At 40.8% G+C, this 27,009-nt stretch overlaps 1 protein-coding gene across 14 annotated transcripts in view; it reads right to left on the bottom strand.

Moving 5' to 3' along the window:
- NIN (ninein) overlaps positions 1–27,009 on the bottom strand; it is a 115,167-nt gene that overhangs the window by 77,485 nt on the left and 10,673 nt on the right. For 13 of the 14 annotated variants that reach the window (XR_004029617.1, XR_004029620.1, XR_004029616.1 and 10 more), the window contains exon 4: positions 11,083–11,164. Coding sequence is in view for 8 of the 14 variants with exons in the window: in XM_030810306.1 (XP_030666166.1) it covers positions 11,083–11,164 (82 nt within the window). In the remaining 6 variants the exon portion in view is untranslated. Of the gene's footprint in view, positions 1–11,082; positions 11,165–27,009 lie in introns of those variants that run through there. The other variant, XM_030810358.1, reaches the window with a different exon arrangement.

Here is a 27,009-nt window from a genome sequence, read left to right on the forward strand (position 1 = left end):
TTTACCAAACACCTGCCATAGGCAAAACATTATGTTGTCCCTATTGAGGAAGAAGATGGATATTTTATCATGTTTTTTGAATCAAAAAATTCCCTGTTCCCAAAAATGACCTGAGGCCATTTCCAAGGATGAAGAAGAAAACCCTGTCCTTAGGGTGCTGGTATTCTCATTTTGGAATTGCTCGCATAGGACTTTGCTTTCTATGTCCCTTCCTGACTCGTTTAGTGAGCCTGGGAAATCATTCCCAGAGACACCACCCCCATCCAAAGAACCTCAGCACAGGAGGCCCTTCATGTTACATTGCTGCTGAACTCACAGGAGTGCTGAAATCCGTTTGAAAAGGAAAGATAAAAAATGAAGCATGCACAAACCTCAAGGCCAGCATCCCCAAGAAGCTTTCTTGGGAAAAGGCAGTCATGCAGCAAATGAGCCCCACCCAGCCCCATTCTACATCCCACCTCCTCGCCTATGCTGAATGCACCATCACACAGGGATTACACGTGAAAATGCAAACCCACGCCTGATTCTAAATAAGAGAAGGGAAGAGAATCCAAGGGAACACTAAGACCAAGAAAAATACAGACAGAGACCAGTGGAGACTGACACAGAGGGACAGATTTGGACAGAGAATGAGACAGAGACTGAGACCAAGAGAGGGAAAGAAGTGGGTGGGGAAAGAGGAGATAACAGGGACCTAGAGGCCTATGGAGGGGTGGGGAAGGGGAGCAAGAGTTATAGATGTGGGAGGACCACCAGGAAGGGAAAGAGTGGAGTGGGAGACTGAGGAGGAGGAGGAGGGGAGAGGTGAGCTGGGGTGGAGGAAAGAAGGGAATGGGGAGGGGAACGTCTCAAAGATGGGAAGGGACAAGGGGAGGCCAAGAAAGGTTAAACATTAAAAAGGCATCAGCAAAAGCTTTCTGACATGATCTGCCATTCCTTTTGCTTCCCAGTACACTCCCTGCCTCTAGGGCCATCACCAGTGAGCAGCCGCACCACACTTCTCTATGCACCAAGCCCTTTCCAATTAGCACCTCCCTCCCCAACCACTCCTCTCTCTTGGAACCTCCACACAAGATGCAGATGTTTAATTAGGTCTTTCAGTTCCTCCCTGAATGCAGTGACAGAATCTTAGGCGCAGTCTCCACCCAGTTCTTAGCCACCTGAATGATGCTTCTTGCTGGAACACAGGGGCTTCTGGACACAAACGTAACGGGGTGGCTTTGATTAGCCTTGCCCAGGAGGAAGGCTTCCAGGGGAAAGTTACCACCCCCCGAAGGTGCCGAAGCTGGTGGATGAGTGTGGCAAGGCAAGCCCCAGAGCTGACTGGATGGTCTAAGTCTTAATGCAATTGAAGTTCAGTCAACAGGAAAAAAATCTTTGAGTTGATAATGATTATATAATTGTTTCCCCAACCTTTTCATAGGAGGATCAACCAGCAGATCTCTGTTAGGATGCCTGCATCTATAGCCATTTTGGGGAAGAAGGGTGAGATACACTTTTTTACCTAACTGAACCCTCCCCATTGTTCAAGGGGAACTCAAAACTCATTTCTTTCAAGTAATTTCTTGGCACCACTTTCATGGAACCCTTTCTCCTCTGCATTTAGTGTGATGCACACTGTCTATAGCTCCCTATTTATTTATTTAAGATGGAGTCTCACTCTGTTGCCAGGCTAGAGTGCAGTGGCACGATCTCAGCTCACTGCAAACTCCACCTCCCAGGTTCAAGCGATTCTCCTGCCTCAGCCTCCCAAGTAGCTGGGACTACAGGCACGTGCCACCACACCCAGCTAATTTTTATATTTTTAGTAGAGACGGGGTTTCACCATGTTGGCCAGATGGTCTTGATCTTTTGACCTCGTGATCCATCTGCCTCGGCCTCCCAAAGTGCTGGGATATGGCTCCCAATTTCATAATAACCATAGTCACATTTTTCTAAAAGCATTTTACATGTTAGGATTACCTACCCGGATAGACTGTAACACTTTCCATGGGAAAGAGCTGTGCTTTGGAATCAAATGGACCTGGACCTGGACACCCAGTTCATATCAAGGTTTGGAGTGCCAAACCTCATGAAGTCTTAGTTTCCTCATCTGGAGGGAGGGAAAACAATAGGCGCTTCATGAAGTAAGGTCAACATCAGTCTAGCAGCTCTGCCAAGGGAGCTCCAGCCACACTCTGGTCCTTCCACCGGGACTCCTGTGAAGCCAGTGGCGACCCAAAGCCATCAGGCCAGGGAGATGTGTCCAGCATCAAGCAACCATGGGAGCAGTTAGCAAGAGTCTCTCAGTCCTCAATCCTGAAGAGTTCCTCAACCTCGATTTTTGGTAACAACTAAGATTAGTGTAATGACGTTATCCAGTTCGTCACCTCAGAAACTGGAGCTACTCTGATCTTGTTCTTGCCCCAGTTTTCTCATTAGTCTCCTTTCCCTGCGTCAGTGAGCTGATGTGAAAGGAACACAGTGATTTTCTAGGATTCCCTGTAGAAAAAACCGTCATCCTCATGTCCCCTGTTTGGAAACCTTCTTATATATCCACTAAGGTTGAAATAAAATATAGACATGGCTGGGCATGGTGGCTTACGACTGTAATCCCAGCACTTTGCAAGGCTGAGCCAGGCAGAGGTCAGGAGTTTGAGACCAGCCTGGCTAACATGGTGAAACCCTGTTTCTACTAAAAATACAAAAAATTAGCTGGGTGTGGTGGTGCACGCCTGTAATCCCAGCTACTCGAGAGGCTGGGGCAGAAGAATCGCTTGAACCCAGGAGGCAGAGGTTGCAGTGAGCCGAGATTGCACCATTGCATTCCAGCTTGGGCAACAAGAGTGAAACTCCATCTCAAACAAAAAACAAAAAACAAAACCATATATACATACACACACACACACACAACTCCCAAGTAAACTGTCTCATTATCAAAATTCTCACCAGCCCTATTTATTTAATTTTAAATGACATGAGTATTTCTTGCACATATACATATTTTTAAGTTGCCTTTCACCCTTAGTACATTTACCACATAAGTATTCTTTCATAGCCAGTTTAATAGCTACTTAGTCATTCTTTACATAGATTGAGCACAATTTCCTATGAATACACTGTCTAATTTCTTCACTTGCTTTATACAGTCTGAGTATCCATTATCTGAAAGTCTTGAGATCAGAAAAAATGTTTCAGATTTCAGACTTTTTCAGATTTTAGAAAATCTGAAGTATATCAGTTGAACAACCCAAATCTCAAACTCTGAAATCTGAAATGCTCCAATGAGCATTTCTTTTGAGTATCATGTTGGTGCTTAAAAAATTTTGGATTTTGGAACATTTCCTATTTTTGGATTAGGGATGCCCGACATATATATTTTTTCACTATTTTAAATGACTAACCTTATACACACATTTTTATGTACATCTATAATTATTTACATAGCACAAAATCTGAGAGTAGCATGGATTAGCCAAAAGCATTATTACAGTTCTTGGTGCCTATTATCTTAGGTAATCCTAGAAAGGTTCTATCATTTTACAAAACATCAGTGGGGATGGGTGTTTCCAATTTCAGGATTATAAACACAATCCTAATATCTTCTTTTGTTGTTGTAGTTGGCACTGGTGGTGGTAGTGGTTTGCTTTGCTTTTTTCTTTTTTTTTTTAGACGGAGTTTCGCTCTTGTTGCCCAAGCTGGAGTGCAATGGTGCAATCTCGGCTCACTGCAACCTCCGCCTCCTGGGTACAAACAATTCTTCAGCCTCAGCCTCCTGAGTATCTGGCATTACAAGCATGCACCACCACGCCCAGCTAATTTTTGTATTCTTTAGTAGTGACGGGGTTTCACCATGTTGGTCATGCTGGTCTTGAACTCCTGACCTCGTGATCCGGAGTGATCCCACCTCAGCCTCCCAAAGTGCTGGGATTACAGGCATGAGCCACTGCGCCTGGCTTTTTTTTTTTTTTTTTTTTTTGAGACAGAGTCTCGCTCTGTCACTCAGGCTGGTGTGCAGTGGTGCGATCTCAGCTCACTGCAACTTCTGCCTTCTAGGTTCAAGCGATTCTCCTGCCTCAGCCTCCCGAGTAGCTGGGATTACAGGCACCTGCCACTATGCCCAGCTAATTTTTGTATTTTTAGTAGAGATGGGGTTTCACCATGTTGGTCAGACTGATCTCAAACTCCTGACTGCAGGTGATCCACCTATCTCAGCCTCTCAAAGTCCTGGGATTATAGGTGTGAGCCACCGTGCCCAGCCTGTTTTGCTTTTAACTCTTGGAGAAAACTTCTGGTCCTCACTGTTAGCATTTCATTGATGCCAACAGAACAGGGACTAAGTTCTTACTTATCTTACTTAACCAAGAGAAGACAACAGAACGAGCCTTTGGGCCATCTGTGTGTAATACCTCCTAAAATCAGGGACTTCAGCCAGACTTCAGTGCCTAACCCAAGGCCTCTGAACATAGTTATAAACACAAATCTTCAATCACTGAAATCAATAGCTAGCCCAGTGACAGGCCATAAGACCTGGTTCAAGGCACAATTGCTGAGTAAACGAAAAAATTTCTGTTAACTGTATGTATCACTTCTTCAAAATATAAAGAAAATAATTCCAATTATGGCAGTCCTTGAAATTAGGAAGGTCTGTTACAATAAAACAATCATCTGTACCAAAACAATGCCTGGTCCTATTTTTCTAATGAGTTGGCTTTTTCAAACCTGAGTTTTTCCCCACGAATAAACAAAGAGACATTTCCAGTGAATCACATCAAGGAAGAAAGGGCTTCCTGCATTATGCTAACATCTACTAAAGAACAGAAATCTAATGCAAGATGCATCAAACGAGGACAAAATCTCTGGAGAGAGGATCTAGCTGGCATGTTGATGCCATGTAGCTTGGAGCTTGTGCCAGCATTTCCATTACAAAAATCCTCAATGGAACAGAACAGAGCCCTCAGAAATAATGCCGCATATCTACAACTATCTGATCTTTGACAAACCTGACAAAAACAAGAAATGGGGAAAGGATTCCCTATTTAATAAATGGTGCTGGGAAAACTGGCTAGCCATATGTAGAAAGCTGAAACTGCATTCCTTCCTTACACCTTATACAAAAATTAATTCAAGATGGATTAAAGTCTTACATGTTAGGCCTAGAACCATAAAAACCCTTGAAGAAAACCTAGGCAATACCATTCAGGACATAGGCATGGGCAAGGACTTCATGTCTAAAACACCAAAAGCAATGGCAACAAAAGCCAAAATTGACAAATGGGATCTCATTAAACTAAAGAGCTTCTGCACAGCAAAAGAAACTACCATCAGAGTGAACAGGCAACCTACAGAATGGAGAAAATTTTTGCAACCTACTCATCTGACAAAGGGCTAATATCCAGAATCTACAATGAACTCAAACAAATTTACAAGAAAAAAACAACCCCATCAAAAAGTGGGCGAAGGACATGAACAGACACTTCTCAAAAGAAGACATTTATACAGCCAAAAAACACGTGAAAAAATGCTCATCATCACTGGCCATCAGAGAAATGCAAATCAAAACCACAATGAGATACCATCTCACACCAGTTAGAATGGCCATCATTAAAAAGTCAGGAAACAACAGGTGCTGGAGAGGATGTGGAGAAATAGGAACACTTTTACACTGTTGGTGGGACTGTAAACTAGTTCAACCATTGTGGAAGTCAGTGTGGCGATTCCTCAGGGATCTAGAACTAGAAATACCATTTGACCCAGCCATCCCATTACTGGGTATATACCCAAAGGACTATAAATCATGCTGCTATAAAGACACATGCACACATATGTTTATTGTGGCACTATTCACAATAGCAAAGACTTGGAACCAACCCAAATGTCCAACAACGATAGACTGGATTAAGAAAATGGGGCACATATACACCATAGAATACTATGCAGCCATAAAAAATGATGAGTTCACGTCCTTTGTAAGGACATGGATGAAACTGGAAACCATCATTCTCAGTAAACTATCGCAAGGACAAAAAACCAAATACCGCATGTTCTCACTCATAGGTGGGAATTGAACAATGAGAACTCATGGACACAGGAAGGGAACATCACACTCCGGGGACTGTTGTGGGGTGGGGTGGGGGGAGGGAGGAGGGACAGCATTAGGAGATATACCTAATGCTAAATGACGAGTTAATGGGTGCAGCACACCAACATGGCACATGTATACATATGTAACAAACCAGCACATTGTGCACAGGTACCCTAAAACCTAAAGTATAATAATTAAAAAAAAATTACCTCTAACAACAACAACAACAAAACACATAGACATGTATATACCTACGTATTTACAAAAACTAGAATATACGTATTAATAAATAAGTGGGTATGGTTGTGTTCTAATGAAAAAAAACAAAAATCCTATAATTCAAAGCCACAGCAAATTGAATAAATAGCTAATAATTAAGTTGTTGCCCCTCTCCTATTCTAGAAAAATAATTTAAAAATTAGATTGTACACATAGATATGAAAGAATTATGCCACTGGCAATGCTAATCAGTTTGGAATTTACAAAAGACTCCCTACATCCCAATCCATTTTTCTGCCTTTACCTGAATTTCAATATTTTTCACTGTGTTGTTGTTACTATTATAAAAATTGCTTTTTAGGGGAAAAACGCTAAGATTCTTAGAACTATAAATATTTGAGTTAAAAAGATGCTGAAAATAATCTAGTCCATATCTCCTGATTCTAAAAATAAAGAAACTGTACCTCAGAGGAGTTATAAATGGCAGAGCCCAAGACTACAGAAATGATAACTTAATTTCATCTCCTCTCAAATCCCATGACAGCTTTGTTTTTATAGAATTTATATACAACTGCCTTTTATTAGGAGGCTATGAAAACATCAGATATACTATGCATTTGTCCTTGGGAAGAAGAATTTTGTAGTTTCAATGAATGTTAAGTAAAATCTTACATAAACACAAGGCTAGCATTTTTCATAGATATGGATAATGTCATTTAGATATTAGGAGGCAACACAATCAAATCTTGGAGCTGAAGGATTTTATGTATTTTTTCAGCACAATCACTTTCACATACAAGGTGACCAAAGACCACTAAGGTCATGATATATAAGATCACCTGATTAGAGGGACAGAACCAGCATTTCCTAACTCCTCACTCAAGGGTGGCTCTATTAAATCAAGCTGACTTTTCTATATTATAGTCTGGTACAATATCTTATATTTTAATTTATAAAAATCTTTGGTGTTAAAAAATATCAATTCATGGCCCTCTTGGTTTCTAAGGCTGAGCACTATGGCCCCCCTATTATTTTCAGTCTCCTTCTATGGTGTAAAGGTAACCTTTTATCTCAAAGACTACCATCTCCATTGATTTCAAAAAGGCAAAACAAAAATAACACAGACCTGGCCAGGCGCAGTGGCTTATGCCTGTAATCCCAGCACTTTGGGAGGCCGAGGTAGGTGGATCACAAGGTCAGGAGTTCAAGACCAGCCTGACCAAAATGGTGAAACCCCATCACTACTAAAAATACAAAAAAATTAGCCAGGCGTGGTGGCGGCCGCCTGTAACCCCAGCTACCTGGGAGGCTGAGGCAGAGAATTGCTTGAACCCGGGAGGCGGAGGTTGCAGTGAGTTGAGACTGCGCCACTGCACTCCAGCCTGGGCAACAGAGTGAGACTCCATCTCAAAAAAACAAAAACAAAAACACAGACCTGGCCCCTTCTGGTATAAGATGAACTAAGCATGACCAGCCAAATAATGCAGAGGACACAGGCATCCCTGTCCCTAACGATCAGGTGAAACTTGCTTTTTGTTTATTCCTCTTTGCTGCCTCTGGCCACTTGTCAGACCCTTTTGGCCAGGCTGCACTGACCGAAGACTGGCTCACCCATTTGAAAGCTAAAATCCTCAACCTAAAGCCTTCTTGAATCACATCCCTTGGTGATTCAGTGTAAGCACCCTCCTCTGCCACTAGCTGTTAAGACTTCAATTAAGGTACATCCCTCTTTGGGCCTCTAATTGCTCATGGATGAAATGGCAGGGTTTTCTCCAGCCCTAAAATGCTATGATCTATGATTTAAGGGATAGTTACTTCCGTAAAGGGAGAGGGAGAGGTAAATGAAGGTGGCCTGTTGATGTACTGCATTTGAATCCTGACCCTACTTCCTCTGTCTCTGCCCAGCCAAACCAGTCTGCCTGCAGCAGGGTAGAGTCACTTTTTTTTTTCTTGTTCTTTGAGATGGAGTCTCACTCTGTCACCGAGGATGAAGTGCAGAGGCATGATCTTGGCTCACTGCAACCTCCACCTCCTGGATTCAAACAATTCTCCTGCATCAGCCTTCCGAGTGGCTGGTACTACAGGTGCCTGCCACCACACCTGGCTAATTTCTTGTATTGTTAGTAGAGACGGGGGTTCGTCATGCTGGCCAGGCTGGTCTCGATCTCCTGACCTCAATTGATCTGCCCACCTCGGCCTCCCAAAGTGCTGGGATTAGAGGCATGAGCCACCGCGTCCAGCTGAGAGTCACATTTTAGAGTGAGTGGTAGAAATGTTTGAGTGGAAAGAATTGCATGATCCCCACGAACAACTGGAGGGGCCAAGGAGAAATTGGCAAAAGACAGAAAAAGCAGAGATGCTCAGGAATAAAGCAGGGAATGTGGGAGGAAAGGCTGACTCATGTCTCAAAGCACAGGCTCAATCCTAGGTTTTATCCTGCCAGGACAAATGTTAGGGAAGTCATAAATGCTACAAGAAATGCTACCAATAAGTACTTTTCTGCTGCATTACACTGAGGTGGGGCAGTTTTGTGATGAAGACTTACTGCCTACCCAAAGGACGGAGCACACAGCAAAACTATAAAAATCCCTTCTGTGTGTCTTCCGGAAGACTTGTCCAAATTATGATCTTTGCCTGCATAGCAGTGAGGCAGACACATAACTATGAAACCACCATCTGGAGCTAGATTTATAAATATTACTTCCTGGCTGTGACCAAGCTCAACCAGCCATTGTCTAGCTCAGGGATGTCCAATCTTTTGGCTTCCCTGGGCCACACTGGAAGGAGAATTGTCTTGGGCCACACATAAAATACGCTAACACTAATGATAGCTGATGAGCTAGAAAAAAAAAAAAAGGTCCATGCATAAATGTCATAATGTTTAAAGAAAGTTTACAAATTTGTGTTGGGCCGCATTCAAAACTGTCCTAGGCCACATGTGGCCCATGGGCCGTGGCTTGGACAAGCACGGTCTAGCTCGTCCTACTGCTTGGATCCCAACAATGTACAACTCTGGGCGGGGACCCTTCACATCTGTAGTCACTATAAATCTGTATATTTATTATAATTTTCTGGCAGGTGACAGTGACAGTACAGGTTTTGAAGAAATGGCAGCAGGAGGATCATGTGGATTAGTGGCAGGATGGCCCGTTCCAAATCCACATAAAAGCACATTATCAGCACACAGAACCCTGAAGTTATGCTTATATTACCTGTGCTCATGTTAGCTAATATCTACCCTGGCAGTGATGTCACCATAGCTCTATTCAGGCCCCCCAGATGTCGCACCATTGTAATCAAGATGACAGACAACCTTAAAAAAGTGAAAACACCAATAAAATGAGACCATATAAAAACACAAAAGTCCATGTTCTAGCAGCGGTCACCTGTGGAAACGCTAATGTTTGTCTGGAAAATTTCAAGAATGCAATAACCTCCCTCTCATGCTCACTGAGGGCTTCCAAAGAGCTCTATCAAGTGTCAGAGTTAAGAATAACATTGCTAGGGGTGTCACCATCACCAAAAAAGGCGGAGACTCAATCCAGAATCTAAAACACTGCTAAAGGCAGTGTCCGTACACACAACACAAATCTGGAGCACTTCAGAGGGCAGGATGAAGAACTAGATCACCCGGCAAGGGTGAGAAATGAGCTCCCATCTGTGCCTCACCTAAATAGGTCACAGTGAATGACTCCTTGTAGTGACAAAATCTTAATGATTTATGCTCAGTTTCAAAACTGGACTATGTTTTTGATGTTCTCTTTTTTAAAGTAGGGTTTATTGAGGTATAATTTACATAGAGTAAATTTAATCCTTTCATTGCACAAGTCTCTGCATTGGAAAAACTCACAAAATCCTGTAACTACTAGCACCACCAAGATATAAAAGTTTCATTGTCCCCCAAATTCCTTCATGCCCCTTTGTAGTCTACTCCTACCCCTACCCCAACAACCACTAATTGGATAAAACCAGACTGTACTGTAATACAAATTTCCACAATGTTTAGACTCTCCTTTACACATCTACCATATTTCATGGATTTGAAGACACCTCCCCCTTACACACACCAGATTTGGACACTCTGAAATGAGAATTTACAATTAATGTCATTTTACATTATAATTGGCAACAATTTTTGTTTTTAGAGATACATGAAATAACAATGTGCCTTACAACCTATGGTGCTTAGAAAAAAATCAGTGAAGTATAATATTAAGTCTTTTATTTCGAAACATTCATTGAATACGTACTACGTGCTAAGCATTCTTCTAGGCACTGGAAATACAAAAATGAACAGCATGGTTCTCAAGGAATTATCACTTCAGCGGAGGAGACAGATAATTATAATGTAATGTGATAATGTCTATAGCAGAGGATTATCCACTCACTAAGACTAAGTAAAATTATCTCTAGACTGGTCACTCTTCTACCTTCAGGAAAAAATTTCCCCAAATCATATCCTTCCATGTACAAGGAAATAAGGATGAAAGCAGTTACCATTCAGCTTCACTCTACTCATTCCAAGAATGAGTTATTGCCATACCATCTGACATATTGCCTAGAAACAATCCAATTATTTTCTCCATAATACTATGCTGCTGTAGTAGAGAAGTCTCATTTTAGTGTTCAACAGCTGCAAAGCTTTTATGATAATATTGAAGAAAAGTCACTGAAAATAACTGCTCAATCTGTGAAAGGCAGATGTCCCCAATCCTTCATATACATGCTTCAAGGTCCCCAGATTCTTCCCCAGACAAATTTTAAAGGGGAATGCAGAGAAGAAAAGGGAGTGACCTTACCTGGCTCTTGAAAGCGTTCTTCATTTGATAGAGTTCTGGACAAGATGAGTATTAATGCTTCTTTAAATTGGTCAAAATGTACCTAAAAAAATTAAAAATAGATTTAAAGTAATTTCCACAGCTGTAAGAATGCAAACCTATCTACAAGGTACCAGAACTGTTTTCTTCCCATCCTGACAGGCTTGAAGTGAGTCATAATCCAATTTGTTGCCTTTTTCATTTCTCTAAAGACAGAAGGGAAAATAGGCTGATCATTTTGACACCTAGTGCCATAAACATTCATATCAATATTCACCCTGAAAGAAAAAAGCTATATAGCAAAATCCTCTTTATAAACTCAGAAAAAGATATATTTTAAACTCTTAGCTCCTTTTATTTTTCTGAACAAGACCAGAAGAGAAAGACGTTAGGCCAGACATTAGAGAAGCCTTCCCAAGCAAATGATCCAATGTAACGATGTCCCAAAGATGCTTTCGTATCTTGAGATATTCTAGAAGGGAGTAAGCTGTTTTTTGAGGATAACTTGAATATAGTCTTCCTTTTTTTTGGTTTTCATTACCTCCTACTTTTTCTTTTTTTTTTATTATTATTATACTTTAGGTTTTAGGGTACATGTGCACAATGTGCAGGTTTGTTACACAGGTATCCATGTGCCATGTTGGTGTGCTGCATCCATTAACTCGTCATTTAGCATTAGGTATATCTCCTAATGCTGTCCCTCCCTCCTCCCCCCACCCCACAACAGTCCCCGGAGTGTGATGTTCCCCTTCCTGTGTCCATGAGTTCTCATTGTTCAATTCCCACCTATGAGTGAGAACATGCGGTGTTTGGTTTTTTGTCCTTGCGATAGTTTACTGAGAATGATGGTTTCCAGTTTCATCCATGTCCTTACAAAGGACATGAACTCATCATTTTTTATGGCTGCATAGTATTCTATGGTGTATATGTGCCACGTTTTCTTAATCCAGTCTATCGTTGTTGGACATTTGGGTTGGTTCCAAGTCTTTGCTATTGTGAATAGTGCCACAATAAACACATGTGTGCATGTGTCTTTATAGCAGCATGATTTATAGTCCTTTGGGTATATACCCAGTAATGGGATGGCTGGGTCAAATGGTATTTCTAGTTCTAGATCCCTGAGGAATCGCCACACTGACTTCCACAATGGTTGAACTAGTTTACAGTCCCACCAACAGTGTAAAAGTGTTCCTATTTCTCCACATCCTCTCCAGCACCTGTTGTTTCCTGACTTTTTAATGATGGCCATTCTAACTGGTGTGAGATGGTATCTCATTGTGGTTTTGATTTGCATTTCTCTGATGGCCAGTGATGATGAGCATTTTTTCACGTGTTTTTTGGCTGTATAAATGTCTTCTTTTGAGAAGTGTCTGTTCATGTCATTCGCCCACTTTTTGATGGGGTTGTTTTTTTCTTGTAAATTTGTTTGAGTTCATTGTAGATTCTGGATATTAGCCCTTTGTCAGATGAGTAGGTTGCAAAAATTTTCTCCATTCTGTAGGTTGCCTGTTCACTCTGATGGTAGTTTCTTTTGCTGTGCAGAAGCTCTTTAGTTTAATGAGATCCCATTTGTCAATTTTGGCTTTTGTTGCCATTGCTTTTGGTGTTTTAGACAAGAAGTCCTTGCCCATGCCTATGTCCTGAATGGTATTGCCTAGGTTTTCTTCAAGGGTTTTTATGGTTCTGGGCCTAACATGTAAGTCTTTAATCCATCTTGAATTAATTTTTGTATAAGGTGTAAGGAAGGGATGCAGTTTCAGCTTTCTACATATGGCTAGCCAGTTTTCCCAGCACCATTTAGTAAATAGGGAATCCTTTCCCCATTGCTTGTTTTTGTCAGGTTTGTCAAAGATCAGATAGTTGTAGATATGCGGCATTATTTCTGAGGGCTCTGTTCTGTTCCATTGATCTATGTCTCTGTTGTGGTACCAGTACCATGCTGTTTTGGTTACTGTAGCCTTGTAGTATAGTTTGAAGTCAGGTAGCATGATGCCTCCAGCTTTGTTCTTTTGGCTTAGGATTGACTTGGTGATGCGGGCTCTTTTTTGGTTCCATATGAACTTTAAAGTAGTTTTTTCCAATTCTGTGAAGAAAGTCATTGGTAGCTTGATGAGGATGGCATTGAATCTATAAATTACCTTGGGCAGTATGGCCATTTTCACAATATTGATTCTTCCAACCCATGAGCACGGAATGTTCTTCCATTTGTTTGTATCCTCTTTTATTTCATTGAGCAGTGGTTTGTAGTTCTCCTTGAAGAAGTCCTTCACATCCCTTGTAAGTTGGATTCCTAGGTATTTTATTCTCTTTGAAGCAATTGTGAATGGGAGTTCACTCATGATTTGGCTCTCTGTTTGTCTGTGATTGGTGTACAAGAATGCTTGTGATTTTTGTACATGATTTTGTATCCTGAGACTTTGCTGAAGTTGCTAATCAGCTTAAGGAGATTTTGGGCTGAGACGATGGGGTTTTCTAGATATACAATCATGTCATCTGCAAACAGGGACAATTTGACTTCCTCTTCCTAATTGAATACCCTTTATTTCCTTCTCCTGCCTGATTGCCCTGGCCAGAACTTCCAGCACTATGTTGAATGGGAGTGGTGAGAGAGGGCATCCCTGTCTTGTGCCAGTTTTCAAAGGGAATGCTTCCAGTTTTTGACCATTCAGTATGATATTGGCTGTGGGTTTGTCATAGATAGCTCTGATTATTTTGAGATACGTCCCATCAATACCTAATTTATTGAGAGTTTTCAGCATGAAGGGTTGTTGAATTTTGTCAAAGGCCTTTTCTGCATCTATTGAGATAATCATGTGGCTTTTGTCTTTGGTTCTGTTTATATGCTGGATTACCTTTATTGATTTGCATATGTTGAACTAGCCTTGCATCCCAGGGATGAAGCCCACTTGATCATGGTGTATAAGCTTTTTGATGTGCTGCTGGATTCGGTTTGCCAGTATTTTATTGAGGATTTTTGCATCAATGTCCATCAAGGATATTGGTCTGAAATTCTCTTTTTTGGTTATGTCTCTGCCAGGCTTTGGTATCAGAACAATGCTGGCCTCATAAAATGTGTTAGGGAGGAGTCCCTCTTTTTCTATCGATTGGAATAGTTTCAGAAGGAATGGTACCAGTTCCTCCTTGTACCTCTGGTAGAATTCAGCTGTGAATCCATCTGGTCCTGGACTTTTTGTGGTTGGTAAGCTATTGATTATTGCCACAATTTCAGAACCTGTTATTGGTCTATTCAGAGATTCAACTTCTTCCTGGTTTAGTCTTGGGAGGGTGTATTTGTTGAGGAATTTATCCATTTCTTCTAGATTTTCTAGTTTATCTGCGTAGAGGTGTTTGTAGTATTCTCTGATGGTAGATTGTATTTCTGTGGGATCGGTGGTGATATCCCCTTTTTCATTTTTTATTGCATCTATTTGATTCTTCTCTCTTTTCTTATTAGTCTTTCTAGCAGTCTATCAATTTTGTTGATCTTTTCAAAAAACCAGCTCCTGGATTCATTAATTTTTTGAAGGGTTTTTTGTGTCTCTATTTCCTTCTGTTCTGTTCTGATTTTAGTTATTTCTAGCCTTCTGCTAGCTTTTGAATGTGTTTGCTCTTGCTTTTCTAGTTCTTTTAATTGTGATATTAGGGTGTCAATTTTAGATCTTTCCTGCTTTCTCTTGTGGGCATTTAGTGCTATAAATTTCCCTCTACACACTGCTTTGAATGTGTCCCAGAGATTCTGGTATGTTGTGTCTTTGTTCTTGTTGGTTTCAAAGAACATCTTTATTTCTGCCTTCATTTCATTATGTACCCAATAGTCATTCAGGAGCAGGTTGTTCAGTTTCCATGTAGTTGAGCGGTTTTGATTGAGTTTCTTAATCCTGAGTTCTAGTTTGATTGCACTGTGGTCTGAGAGACAGTTTGTTATAATTTGTGTTCTTTTACATTTGCTGAGGAGAGCTTTACTTCCAACTATGTGGTCAATTTTGGAATAGGTGTGGTGTGGTGCTGAAAAAAATGTATATTCTGTTGATTTGGGGTGGAGATTTCTGTAGATGTCTATCAGGTCTACTTTGTGCAGAGCTGAGTTCAATTCCTGGATATCCTTGTTAACTTTCTGTCTCATTGATCTGTCTAATGTTGACAGTGGGGTGTTAAAATCTCCCATTATTATTGTGTGGGAGTTTAAGTCTTCCTTAAAGGTACATAATATTTATTTCCCAAGGCCTGTGATTCCATAAATAAGCAAAAATCAATAGCAAATGCACAAAGGATAAAAGAATCTTAAGAAGTATTTTCCTGAATTCTTAAAAAATAGAGTTATCTTGACTGAAGTTGGAAAGAACCTGATTTTTATTTAAGTAAATAGTCAGAACTAGGATATTACTTCGTTGAAAAGGTAAGAGCATTTTCTTTATGGCCAAGGATATTCTATAACTTAGATGTATGTAATCTCACCTTGGGATTTCTTCTCATCACAATTCTAGTTTAATAATGTGGCACCTATTGACATAGAACCCCCATGTAAATACAAAACTGGTACATTTGTAATTTGTTCTGCTATGGGATGGGTCTGTTTGCATGTCATTACAAAACACTGTCTAGAGGTTTAATATAGGTGACAGATAAACTTCCAAATCAAATTTACAAAAGCAGCAAACTTCATCAGTTATTGAAACAGTGTACAAAAAATCATATCATGTCTTATCTGTGCAAAGAAAAACAAAAGAGAGGAATTCATTGAGATTTATATGTCATAAAATTGTATCTCCTTGCAATTTACCACACTCTCCCAAAGTATATGTGATTTCTCTACCATGCTAGTTTTGATTGATTGGAATTACTTACTGAAATCTTTAGATTATATTGCATATATTTAAGGTGTACAACTTGATGATTTGATATATGTATACAATGTGAAATAATTACCACATTCAAGCTAACTAAAATATACATCACCTCATATAGTTACCGTTTTACAGACTTAAAAAATCTACATAATCTAAGAAGCCAGAGCAGAAGTCTGTCAAGGAAAACCAGGCACCTGCTAAAGATCCAGGGAGGTACAATCCTTGAAAGGGTAAAAGATTGTAGGAAGGTAGGCTATGTTAATTAGGTTTCACAGCCAAACATCCTGGGGGAGGGAGGGGCGGCCAGGTCCTGCTACTGTCCCAGAGTCAGGGATAGGCTCCAGTTAACATGGGCAAGGCCAGCTTCCCAACCAGCCAGTTCACAAACATCACGTACTCAAGAGCTCTGGCACTCAGGCCGCTTGACAGGCATCTGTGAATTTCTACAGAATCATTCATTCTTCTCAGGGAAGCCAGGAACAGGCTCAGGAAGACACACAAAGGCTTTATAGCTAGGTGGGTCCAGGCTTTAACCCTAGCTCTGCCTTCACTGCCTGATGTGAATTGGCGACATTATGAAGCCTCTCCAAGCTCTAGTTTGTCTGTCTGGAAAACTGGGGACATCTAACAACTGATATTTATTATTCATTCAATAAATATTTACTGAACAGCTGCTCTATGCCAGGCACTGTACTTGGCCCTGGTGACACAGTAGTGAATGAGAGTGACAAGTCCCTGTTCCACGATGCTCACAGTCTCAGGAAATGTCACACAGAGTCCAGGCAGCTGCTAAGAGCACTGCATGTATTTTATGGTATTTATAATACCGCCTCCCTGTGTTAGGAAGATAAAATGAGAATTGGGTAAAGTATCAAGAGTGTCCTGGGACTGTTAGATACCCAGCAAGTGGTAGTTAATACTACCAACAGGTATAGTAATAGGGGTGACTGACTGTTCCCATCACTTTTATAAAGAATCAGGGCCATGGCCGGGCACAGTGGCCCACGCCTGTAATCCCAACACTTTGGGAGGCCCAGGCAGGTGGATCACTTGAGGCCAGGAGTTTGAGGCCTGCCTGGCCAACATGGTGAAACCCTGTCTCCACTAAAAATACAAAAATTAGCTGGGCGTAGTGGCGTGCACCTGTAATCTCAGCTACTTGGGAGGCTGAGGCAGGAGAATCGCTTGAACTCGGGAGGTGTAGGTTGCAATGAGCCGAGGTCAAGCCACCGCACTCCAGCCCGGGAACAGAGCGAGACTCCATCTCAAAAAAAAAAAAAAAAAAAAAAAAAAAAAAAAAAAAAAAAAAAAAAATACATAGCTGGGTGTGGTGGCAGGCGCCTGTAGTCCCAGCTACTCGGGAGGCTGAGGCAGGAGAATCGCTTAAACCCAGGAGGTGGATATTGCAGTGAGCTGAGATTGCACCACTGCACTCCAGCTTGGGTGACAGAGCGAGACTCTGTCTCTGAAAAAAAAATTTTTTTTTTATGACTGTGGGTCATGGATAATGCTAGATGAATGACGATATTATCGTAGGTTCATTCTTTCCTAGACATTTTGTCATTTGAATCTCACAATATCCACGTGACACAGTTAAGGCAGAGACCCCACCTCAAAATTGAAAGGTGAGAGGTAGAGAAGGCATGCATCAGGCCTCTGACTGGACTCATCAAGAGCCCAGCAAGCCTGCCTGGCTCAGACCCACTTCCCTCTTGGTCTGACCCCTCAGGGAAATCCCTCGCTGCTGGAAGTCAAATCCTCAACTTCACACGAAGCCACCAGGTGTAAAGCACATACCAGGTATAAGGCAGGATCAGGAGACACATGATCAAGAAGACACTAACCTCTGCCCTCAAGGAGTTTATCAGCTACCCCATAGATTCCAGAAAGTAGAAGGGTGGAATGGGGAAAAAGAGAGGAAGGTTTATTAGTAACTACGAGATAGAAGCTGGTATGTGCCTGAGAGAGACAAAAGCTGGTAGGGGCCTCTGATAAATAAGCATGTCCTACTTGGCCAATAGGGAGGAAAAGAGGGACAGTTTAGCAATGCTTGAATTCTCTAAAATCTTCACAGACGGAGATTAAAGGTTTCGAAATTTATTTATAATGTAGTAAATCAGCCTCATTTTAGATGAAAAGGGGCTCTATAAAATATTAAACAGGATTATTAACTCACAGGCTCTTCATAGCCCGATAACGTCTACTTGGTTGAATTCCTCTTCTCCCAACAAAAAGTCCGAAAATTCACACACCACACAGCAGCTGGTCCAAACCATTAGAGCAGCTTAAGTCTTGCATTGATCTTTATTTTCCTTCTTGCAAGTGTAGACACTGGGCCCTTGGATTTAAATAGCAGTAAATGCCTCATCTTTCAAAGACATAGTTCTCTTGTGGAGGAGGTGACCGCTATTTTCCATCAATGCTCATGAATACTGATGTGGTGGAAAAGCCCCTTGGGACACAACCCAGAACCGCAGTGTTGATGAACACCCCCACCGGTGGGCTAACTATGTTCAGTAACTGCAATGTTTTAAGTACCATTTTTCTCCTCTAAGGGGGCTTTACTATTGTATTTTGTTAAAAAGTAGAAATCTTCATAAATATACAATACAATTAAGTCTCACAAGGTAACAAGTTTCCAAGTTGTGCATACACTGGTTGGTACCTCTTCATTTGAATAATAATTGCTGCCATTCATTTTACAAGTATTCCTATACCTTGTATGCCTCAACAGGCAGTTTGCAGCAATGGGAAAATTACACGACTGACGAAAAATACACATGACATTTAAACTAAATTAAGAGGAAGACCAGTCAAGTCTGATATTTTTTGTCATGTGTTACCACTTCTTAGGAGAAATTTACCTCATCACTTTTCCTCTTCACATTTCATATGAATGCTTTTTTAGAAATGCAATTTGCTTTTTTTTAAAAAAGAACTTAAGCACCACACAAGAAACAAATTCAAACCACACACACAAAAAAACCCCGTAACAGGAAGTGGAATAAGGAAACTAATGTTGCATAAACTCATCTCGTGCAATCATGGAGATCAAATGCAGTTTCCACATGTGTGCAGGCACTACTGGAAATAGACCCAAGGTGGGAGAACTCAAACTAGCACTGAACAAGGTGAGTTTATGAAACAAGACAAAGGTCTATGTAACTAATACAAACTTGGTAGATTTGTTTTTACTAATATAAAGAGAAATTAATGAAAGAAGATTCAGAACATTGTGTTAATTGAAACAGTTACAGAAATATGGACTTATCAGAAGTCAATGCAGAGGAAGATGCTTACAGCATTATGCAAAGAGAAATGAAATAGACTAAAAAAGAGGCAGTTTCGTAATGAAAGATACACTTATATTTTATTTTAAATAAAGTATTCAGGTTATTGTAACTTGAATTGTTAACTTAATATTATTTTATTTAATATTCATTTATTAAATTGTAATATTGTAACTTAATATTAATTTACTGCAGACAATGTAGAGAGAGGCAAAGGCTATTTTAAAAGGTAGGTTTATAAAACCTAAAGCAACTATATGAAGTTGTACTCCAAGACTGGTCCAAGGAATCCTGTTCACAGATGGAAATGAATTCAAACCACCACCACGCAAGAGAACTTCCAGCAAATCTACTCTTCACTCCAACCATGTTTCTTGGTAAATCATTACTAGGAAGTCACTATCAAAGAGCCATTCTGGGTGTGTAGAGGGTAGGGGAAAGGAGCACACAGCCAAATACAGCAAGTTAACAGTGTCCTTGGCGCTATGATAAGCCTTTGATACACACAAATCTCAGTCCACCTTCATCACAGTCTTGTAAGGGAAATATTCTTCCCATTACACTGATGAAAAATCTGAGGCTCAGAGTATGTAAGATAACATGTTCATATGGTTAAAAAGTGGCAAGAGCTGAATAGCCAAGACAATCCTAAGCAAAAAGAACAAACCTGAAGGCATCACGCTACCCACTTCAAACTGTACTACAAAGTTACAGTAACCAAAACAGCATGGTTCTGATAGAAAAACAGACACATAGACCAAAAGAACAGAATAGAAAACTCAGAAATAAGACTGCACACCTACAACCATCTGATCTTTGACAAACCTGACAAAAACAAGCAGTGGGGAAAGGATTCCCTATTTAACAAATGGTGCTTGGAGAACTGGCTAGCCATATGCAGAAAATTGGAACTGGACTCCTTCCTTACACATTATACAAAAATTAACTCAAGGTAGATTAAAGATTTAAATGTAAAACCCAAAACTATAAAAACCCTAGAAGAAAATCTAGGCAATACCATTCAAGACATAGGCACTGGCAAAGATTTCATGACAAAAACTCCAAAAGCAATTGCAACTAAAGCAAAAATTGACAAATGAGATCTAATTAAACTAAAGAGCTTCTGCATAGCAAAATAATCTATCATCAGAGTGAACAGACAACCTACAGAATAGGAGAAAATTTTTGCAATCTATCCATCTGACAAAGGTCTAATATCCAGACTTTACAACAAACTTACACATTTACAAGAAAAAAACAAACAACCCCATTAAAAAGTGGGCAAAGGACATGAACAGGCACTTCTCAAGAGTAGACATTCATGCAGCCAACAAACATGAAAAAAAGCTCAATATCACTGATTATTAGAGAAATACAAATCAAAACCAAAATGAGATGCCATCTCATGCCAGTCAGAATGGCAATCAATAAATAGTCCAGAAACAACAGATGCTGGTGAGGTTGTGGAGAAAAAGGAACACTTTTATGCTGTTGATGGGAGTGTAAACTAGTTCAACCATTGTGGAAGATAGTGTGGTGATTCCTCAAAGATCTAGAGGCAGAAATACCGTTTGACCCAGGAATCCCATTACTAAGTATATACTCAAAGGAATATAAGTCATTATATTATAAAGATACATGCATGCATATGTTCATTGCAGCACTATTCACAATAGTAAAGACATTGAATCAACCCAAATGTCCATCAATGATAGACTGGATAAAGAAAATGTGGTACATATATACCATGGAATACCATGCAGCCACAAAAAGGAACAAAATCGGTGGGGCATGGTGGCTCAGGCCTGTAATCCCAGCACTTTGGGAGGCGGAGGTGGGCGGATCATGAGGTCAGGAGTTCGAGACCAGCCTGGCCAACATGGAGAAAGCCATCTCTACTAAAGATACAAAAAATTAGCTGGGTGTGGTGGCACGCACCTGTAATCCCAGCTACTCGGGAGGATGAAGCAGAATCACTTGAACCCAGGAGGCAGAGGTTGCAGTGAGCTGAGATGGCACTATTGCACTCCAGCCTGGGGCGACAGGGCAAGACTCCATGTCAAACAAAACAAAACAAAACAAAACGAACAAAATCATGTCCTTTGCAAGACATGGATGGAGCTGGAAGCCGTTATCCTCAGCAAACTAAAGCAGGAACAGAAAATCAAACACTGCATGTTCTCACTTATAAGTGGGAGGTGAACAATGAAAACACATGGACTAATTGGCAGGGGATGGGGGGTGGGTGGGGAACAGCACACACTAGACCTGTGAGGCAGGGGGAGGGAGAGCATCAGGAAAAATTGCTAATGGATGCCAGGCTTAATACCTAGGTGATGGGTTGATCTGTGCAGCAAACCACCATGGCACATTTACCTTTGTAACAAACCTGCACATCCTGCACATGTACCCTAGAGTTTAAAATCAAAGTTGAAGGGAAAAAAAATGTGACAAGAAGTGGAACTTGAATCCAGGACTGACTTCAAAGCCTGTGCTCTAACTGTATACTATCTCCAGGTGGTGGTGGTAGTGTGTGGGGAGCAGGGTGAGGGAATGGAGATTCACTTTTGCATATTTGGAGTTTGAGGAAACTGTGGAGATATGTATTCAAATGCAGGGGCTGGGAAATCCAGGATCTCATCCTGGCACTGACTCAAATGAGTCATCTGACCTTGGAAAAGCCAAGGTTTCTCTACCAGATGAACTCTGAGGTCTAAAATCTGAGACAGACACTGAAGAACTTTAAGTCCCCTCTGTCCAGACAGGAAGTTACTCATAAAAGTATCCGTGAAATAACGATGAAATCTAATGAGCATCCCTAATCATAGAAATAAGGCATTATAAAATCAGGTCGGTAGAAGAGAATGGCCATTTAGCATTTGTTCCTCCCTGCTGTTCTGAGTTCAGGCCTTCCCAACAGCTCTCCCTTCTTGATCCCTGTCACACTAAATATCTCTGACAGACACAACAACGTACTGTACACAAAAAACACACCTAATTCTGCAACGAGTTCGGTGAGAAAGCATTAATACAGAGTCAAAGCAAGTTGAGCAGTCTCCTAATCAGGTCTTCTTGTCTGTAAATGGGGAACCACAGACCCTTAGGAGTTCAACTTAGAGACTAGATCCAAGTCTACATATGCAAAAAACCTCCTCCTAGCTATTTTTTCTCTCCCACAGCATAGGCCATTTCCCTTCACGGGTTTAAGCCTCCCTAGTCTCCCTTCCACAAGTCAGAGACAACCAGTCTGACTTTTGTATGAGTTATATTATGACAACCCCATCAGCAGCACCACTATTACAAACTAATGGCAGTTAATATTGAATGTAATTTTGCATACAGAGAACAAGTCCAAATAAGCACTACAAGAAAGTACTTCTCCATTTTCGATTTACACTTCAAATGATTAAAATGTATATAAGAAAAATAAATCTTAAAAAGCTTTTGAGTTGGAAACAAATCCACCACATGAAATTTATCAAGAAATTTAGAAAGGACCTCAAACCCTTTCAGAAATGTAAGAAAATTGAGCTAAATTATATATATTTGTACAGCTATCAAATTTTAATACTAAAAATTTCAACATGTCTTTGATTACCAAAGTCCATGTACCTACGGGACTCTAGAAACCAATGGTGATTCTGCTGCCTGGAGGCTTATTCTCACTTTAAAGTGTGCCAGGGACATAGGGTATTTCAGCATCCAAATTCATACTAAGAATATAGCAATGAAACTCCTCAGAACTTCAGGGGCTGTTTTGTCTCAAAGCTGGTATACTACATAAGGAAAGAATGCTGCTTTTTGAAACGGAGTCTCACTCTGTCGCCAGGCTGGAGTACAATGGCGTGATCTTGGCCCACTGCAACCTTCGTCTCCCGAGTTCAAGCAATTCTCCTGTCTCAGCCTCCCGAGTAGCTAGGATTATCGGTGCCCACTGCCACGCCAGCTAAGTTTTTGTATTTTTAGCAGAGACAGCGTTTCACGGTGTTGCCCAGGCTGCTCTCGAATTCCTGAGCTCAGGCAATCCACCTGCCTTGGCCTCCCAAAGTGCTAGGATTACAGGCATGAGTGCCTGGCCAAGAATGCATTTTTAAAACTGGATATGGCCGGGCGCGGTGGCTCACGCCTGTAACCCCAGCACTTTGGGAGGCCGAGGTGGGCGGATCAGGAGGTCAGGTGATTGAGACCATCCTGGCTAACATGGTGAAACTCCGTCTCTACTAAAAATACAAAAAATTAGCTGGGTGTGTTGGTGGGCGCCTGTAGTCCCAGGTACTCGGGAGGCTGAGGCAGGAGAAAGGTGTGAACCCGGGAGGCAGAGCTTGCAGTGACCCGAGATCGGGCCACTACACTCCAGCCTGGGCAATGGCGAGACTCTGTCAAAAAAAAAAAAAAAAAAAAAAAAAAAAACACTGGATATAACCAAATATTTCAACAAAACCAAGGCAAATTATCTTCATGTCCTGATTTCTAATAAAGGAGATAGAGAGGTATGCAGAAAACACTTCATTTAAGCATCTACAATTAGTATGATTGCTTGGATAAAACTTGGTTCATGGTTCCCTTCAAGTTTTGTAGTATTTGCTCCCCGTGCTACTCATTTGCCATGTATATTACCCAACTAGATTGTAAGTTTTTCAGTGTCTTGAGAAGCCCCTTGTGATGAGGCCTCACCTAGCTGACAGGTGCTTAACTGGTGACAAAGATACGATGGAACTCTTTTCATAACCTAGTGGTAAACACATATCGGCAATATCCCTTTTCCTTCAAATCAGGGATCCACAAGCTTTAGGCATTTCAAACACCTGTACAGTAAATACCTTGCTCAGGTGAATATGGTTTCAAGCTATAAAGCAAGACAAATGAATTGAAAAATAATTACGCTTGTAATCCCAGCACTTTGGGAGGCCGAGGCGGGCGGATCACGAGGTCAGGAGATCCAGACCACGGTGAAAAGCCGTCTCTACTAAAAAATACAAAAAATTAGCCGGGCGTGGTGGCGGGCGCCTGTAGTCCCAGCTACTCGGAGAGGCTGAGGCAGGAGAATGGCGTGAACCCCGGAGGCGGAGCTTGCAGTGAGCCGAGATCGCGCCACTGCACTCCAGCCTGGGCGACAGAGCGAGACTCTGTCTCAAAAAAAAAAAAAAAAAGAAAAAAAAAAGAAAAGAAAAATAATTTGGGGGGAAATGACCTATTGGTAAAACACATAGAAATGGCAAGTTGATTTAAGTTACTTTCATTAACAACTATTAAACATCAGGCCTTAAAAAAAAAACAAGTTACTGAAGGTGCGTTGTAATATTTAAAAATAAATACACAATGTTTGCATTCCTGGTTGAGCGAGACAATGCTTTCCATCTTACTTCTTTTTCAAGAAAAAAAGGATTAATTTAGCCCAAGCCCAATACAGGTAAGGTGGATTTGTATTTGATTTAAAAATTATATTCATTAAGATTTAAAAGACAAAATTAAAGCCAGAAGCATCCAGGAAGTTGATGGATACTAATGCAGCCAAAAGCCAACTTAATGGAAAACGGTAGTTTATAGTAAATATAAATATAAATAACTTGGACCCTGATATCGTTTGGCTGTGTCCCCACCCAAATGTCATCTTGAATTATAGCTCCCATAATTCCCATGTGTTGTGGGAGGGACCCAGTGGGAGATAATTGAACCGTGGGGGTGGTTCCCCCATACTGTTCTTGGGGTAGTGAATAAGTCTCACAAGATCTGATGGTTTTATAAGGGGTTTCCCTTTTTGCTCGGCTTTCATTCTCTCTTGCCTGCCACCACGTAAGGAGTGTCTCTCATCTTCTCATTCTCTCTCACCTTCCACCATGATCGTGAGGTCTCCCCAGCCACAAGGAACTGGGAGTCCCTTAAACCTCTTTTTCTTTATAAATTACCCAGTCTCGGGTACGTCTTTATCAGCAGCGTGAAAACGGACTAATACAGATCCCAAGCCATAAGACTGCAGGAATGCCTGACAGGCAGGACACGCACAATACATATTTGTTGAATGAATGAATAGATTAATATATTCAGATTTGTTATGCTACCTTTTCTTTCTTTCTTTTTTAATTAAACCAAGCTGCTAACCCTTGTAAGTTTTTCTACAAATATCTTCTAAAAAGAAGAAAGATGACTGGCATTAAAAACCACTTATAATTTTACAACTATAATCCCAACTGTATGCATCATGAAAATGATAACACTTGGATGGCTCCAATGAATCTGATGACATTTTTTCTTATAATTTAAAATTGTAGACCATATAGAGTATCTTAATAGCATATGGCCGTGTCTGTGTGATCATCTGAGGAGAATAATTTGGTTTCATTAAGAAATGCAAATTTAACAGTAGTGCATTACTCATGCCAACCCCCCACTCTCAAGACTATCACCAGGGACCTCCCACATGAAATCAATATGCATCCATCTATTTAACTTTTATCACTGGCTCACTAAGTAAATATCACACTATAGACCACTTAAGTATTCATTATTCAGGCAAATAGCAGGCGTCGAAAGCAGGCTGGTAGTGTCAAGTCGTTAACAAATCAATCGATAACTGTTCCCTGTTTGAGTCTACCAAATGAGGGCAAAGATGTGCAACATCTGGAGAGCAAACTGTTGACCTGCTGCCAAGGTGCAGTCTGTTTACAGCATGGCATTCCATATTTACGCAGACTCTAAGAAAACCACTCAAGGAAACCTTAGTTGTATCATGCCTTTTCAGACTTTAATGAGAATTAAAACAGATCAGCCCATTGATACTATCCTTTAGACACCAAAAGTACTGAGATCCCCAAGGACCACACTGGGAGATGCCAGTTTTTTTGCTACCCACAGAGTCTAAGACGGAGGCAGAACTGGAAAATATGTGAACGCATGATATGATGAGGAGCAAATGGTTCAATCTTCGAAGCTTCATTTTAAGATTATTAAAGCAAGATTTTTAGCATTTTATGGGGACCACATGTATTTATAGACAGCTAACCCTCCCCCCACCACAAGAGGCCAAGAATGGCTCCAGTTTTTGCAAAGAAGTCACATATTTTTTTCAAGTGTGAGTCCCATTGAACATCACATTCATGTGCCAAGTGCCTGAGAATATCATCTTTTGCACATTAATTTCAGGATGATGGCTACTCCTGTCTGTCTCAGGTTACAGAAAGCCAATACATGGTACTATATCTGAAGTCACTTACCTCCCTTGTCAGCTAAAAGACAGTGAAAATGAAAAGAAAAAGAAGTTCAGTCACTAGAATAAAGTTAAGCCTCACGACTGCTTCCTCAATTTATATGTGATAAAAACCAGAATGAAGCAACAGAGTGCAAAAAGTGTTGTCCCTCTTTTTCTCTCATCGTTCCAAAATCCAACAGCAAGAGACTTGACTCAAAGCCATATAAACCTATTGATTATAAATAGCTATTAATTATAAATAAGGCAAATAATAAAAGCTATTAGTTATAATGAGGAGAATTGAAGGCAATCTCAGGTCATGGCAGATCAAATATCCACCATTGGCAAGACGAAAAAAAAGACCCTCTCTCACTTCTTACTCACATCTGTGACTTGATCTATGGTAATAACATGACTATTTGTCGTCAAACACAGAGGTTAACATTGGCGTGTGCACACACATCCCTGCTGGAAGCAAGTCGTGCTGGGTTTTAAATGAACCTGCACTGTATTTATTTACCCTGCTGTCTTATTTCCTGGATATAAGGTTTAATTAATACTTCACCCAGAAATAATCCACACAAGA

The sequence above is a fragment of the Nomascus leucogenys genome, chromosome 1a (assembly GCF_006542625.1).
Source record: "Nomascus leucogenys isolate Asia chromosome 1a, Asia_NLE_v1, whole genome shotgun sequence".
Lineage (NCBI taxonomy): Eukaryota > Metazoa > Chordata > Mammalia > Primates > Hylobatidae > Nomascus > Nomascus leucogenys.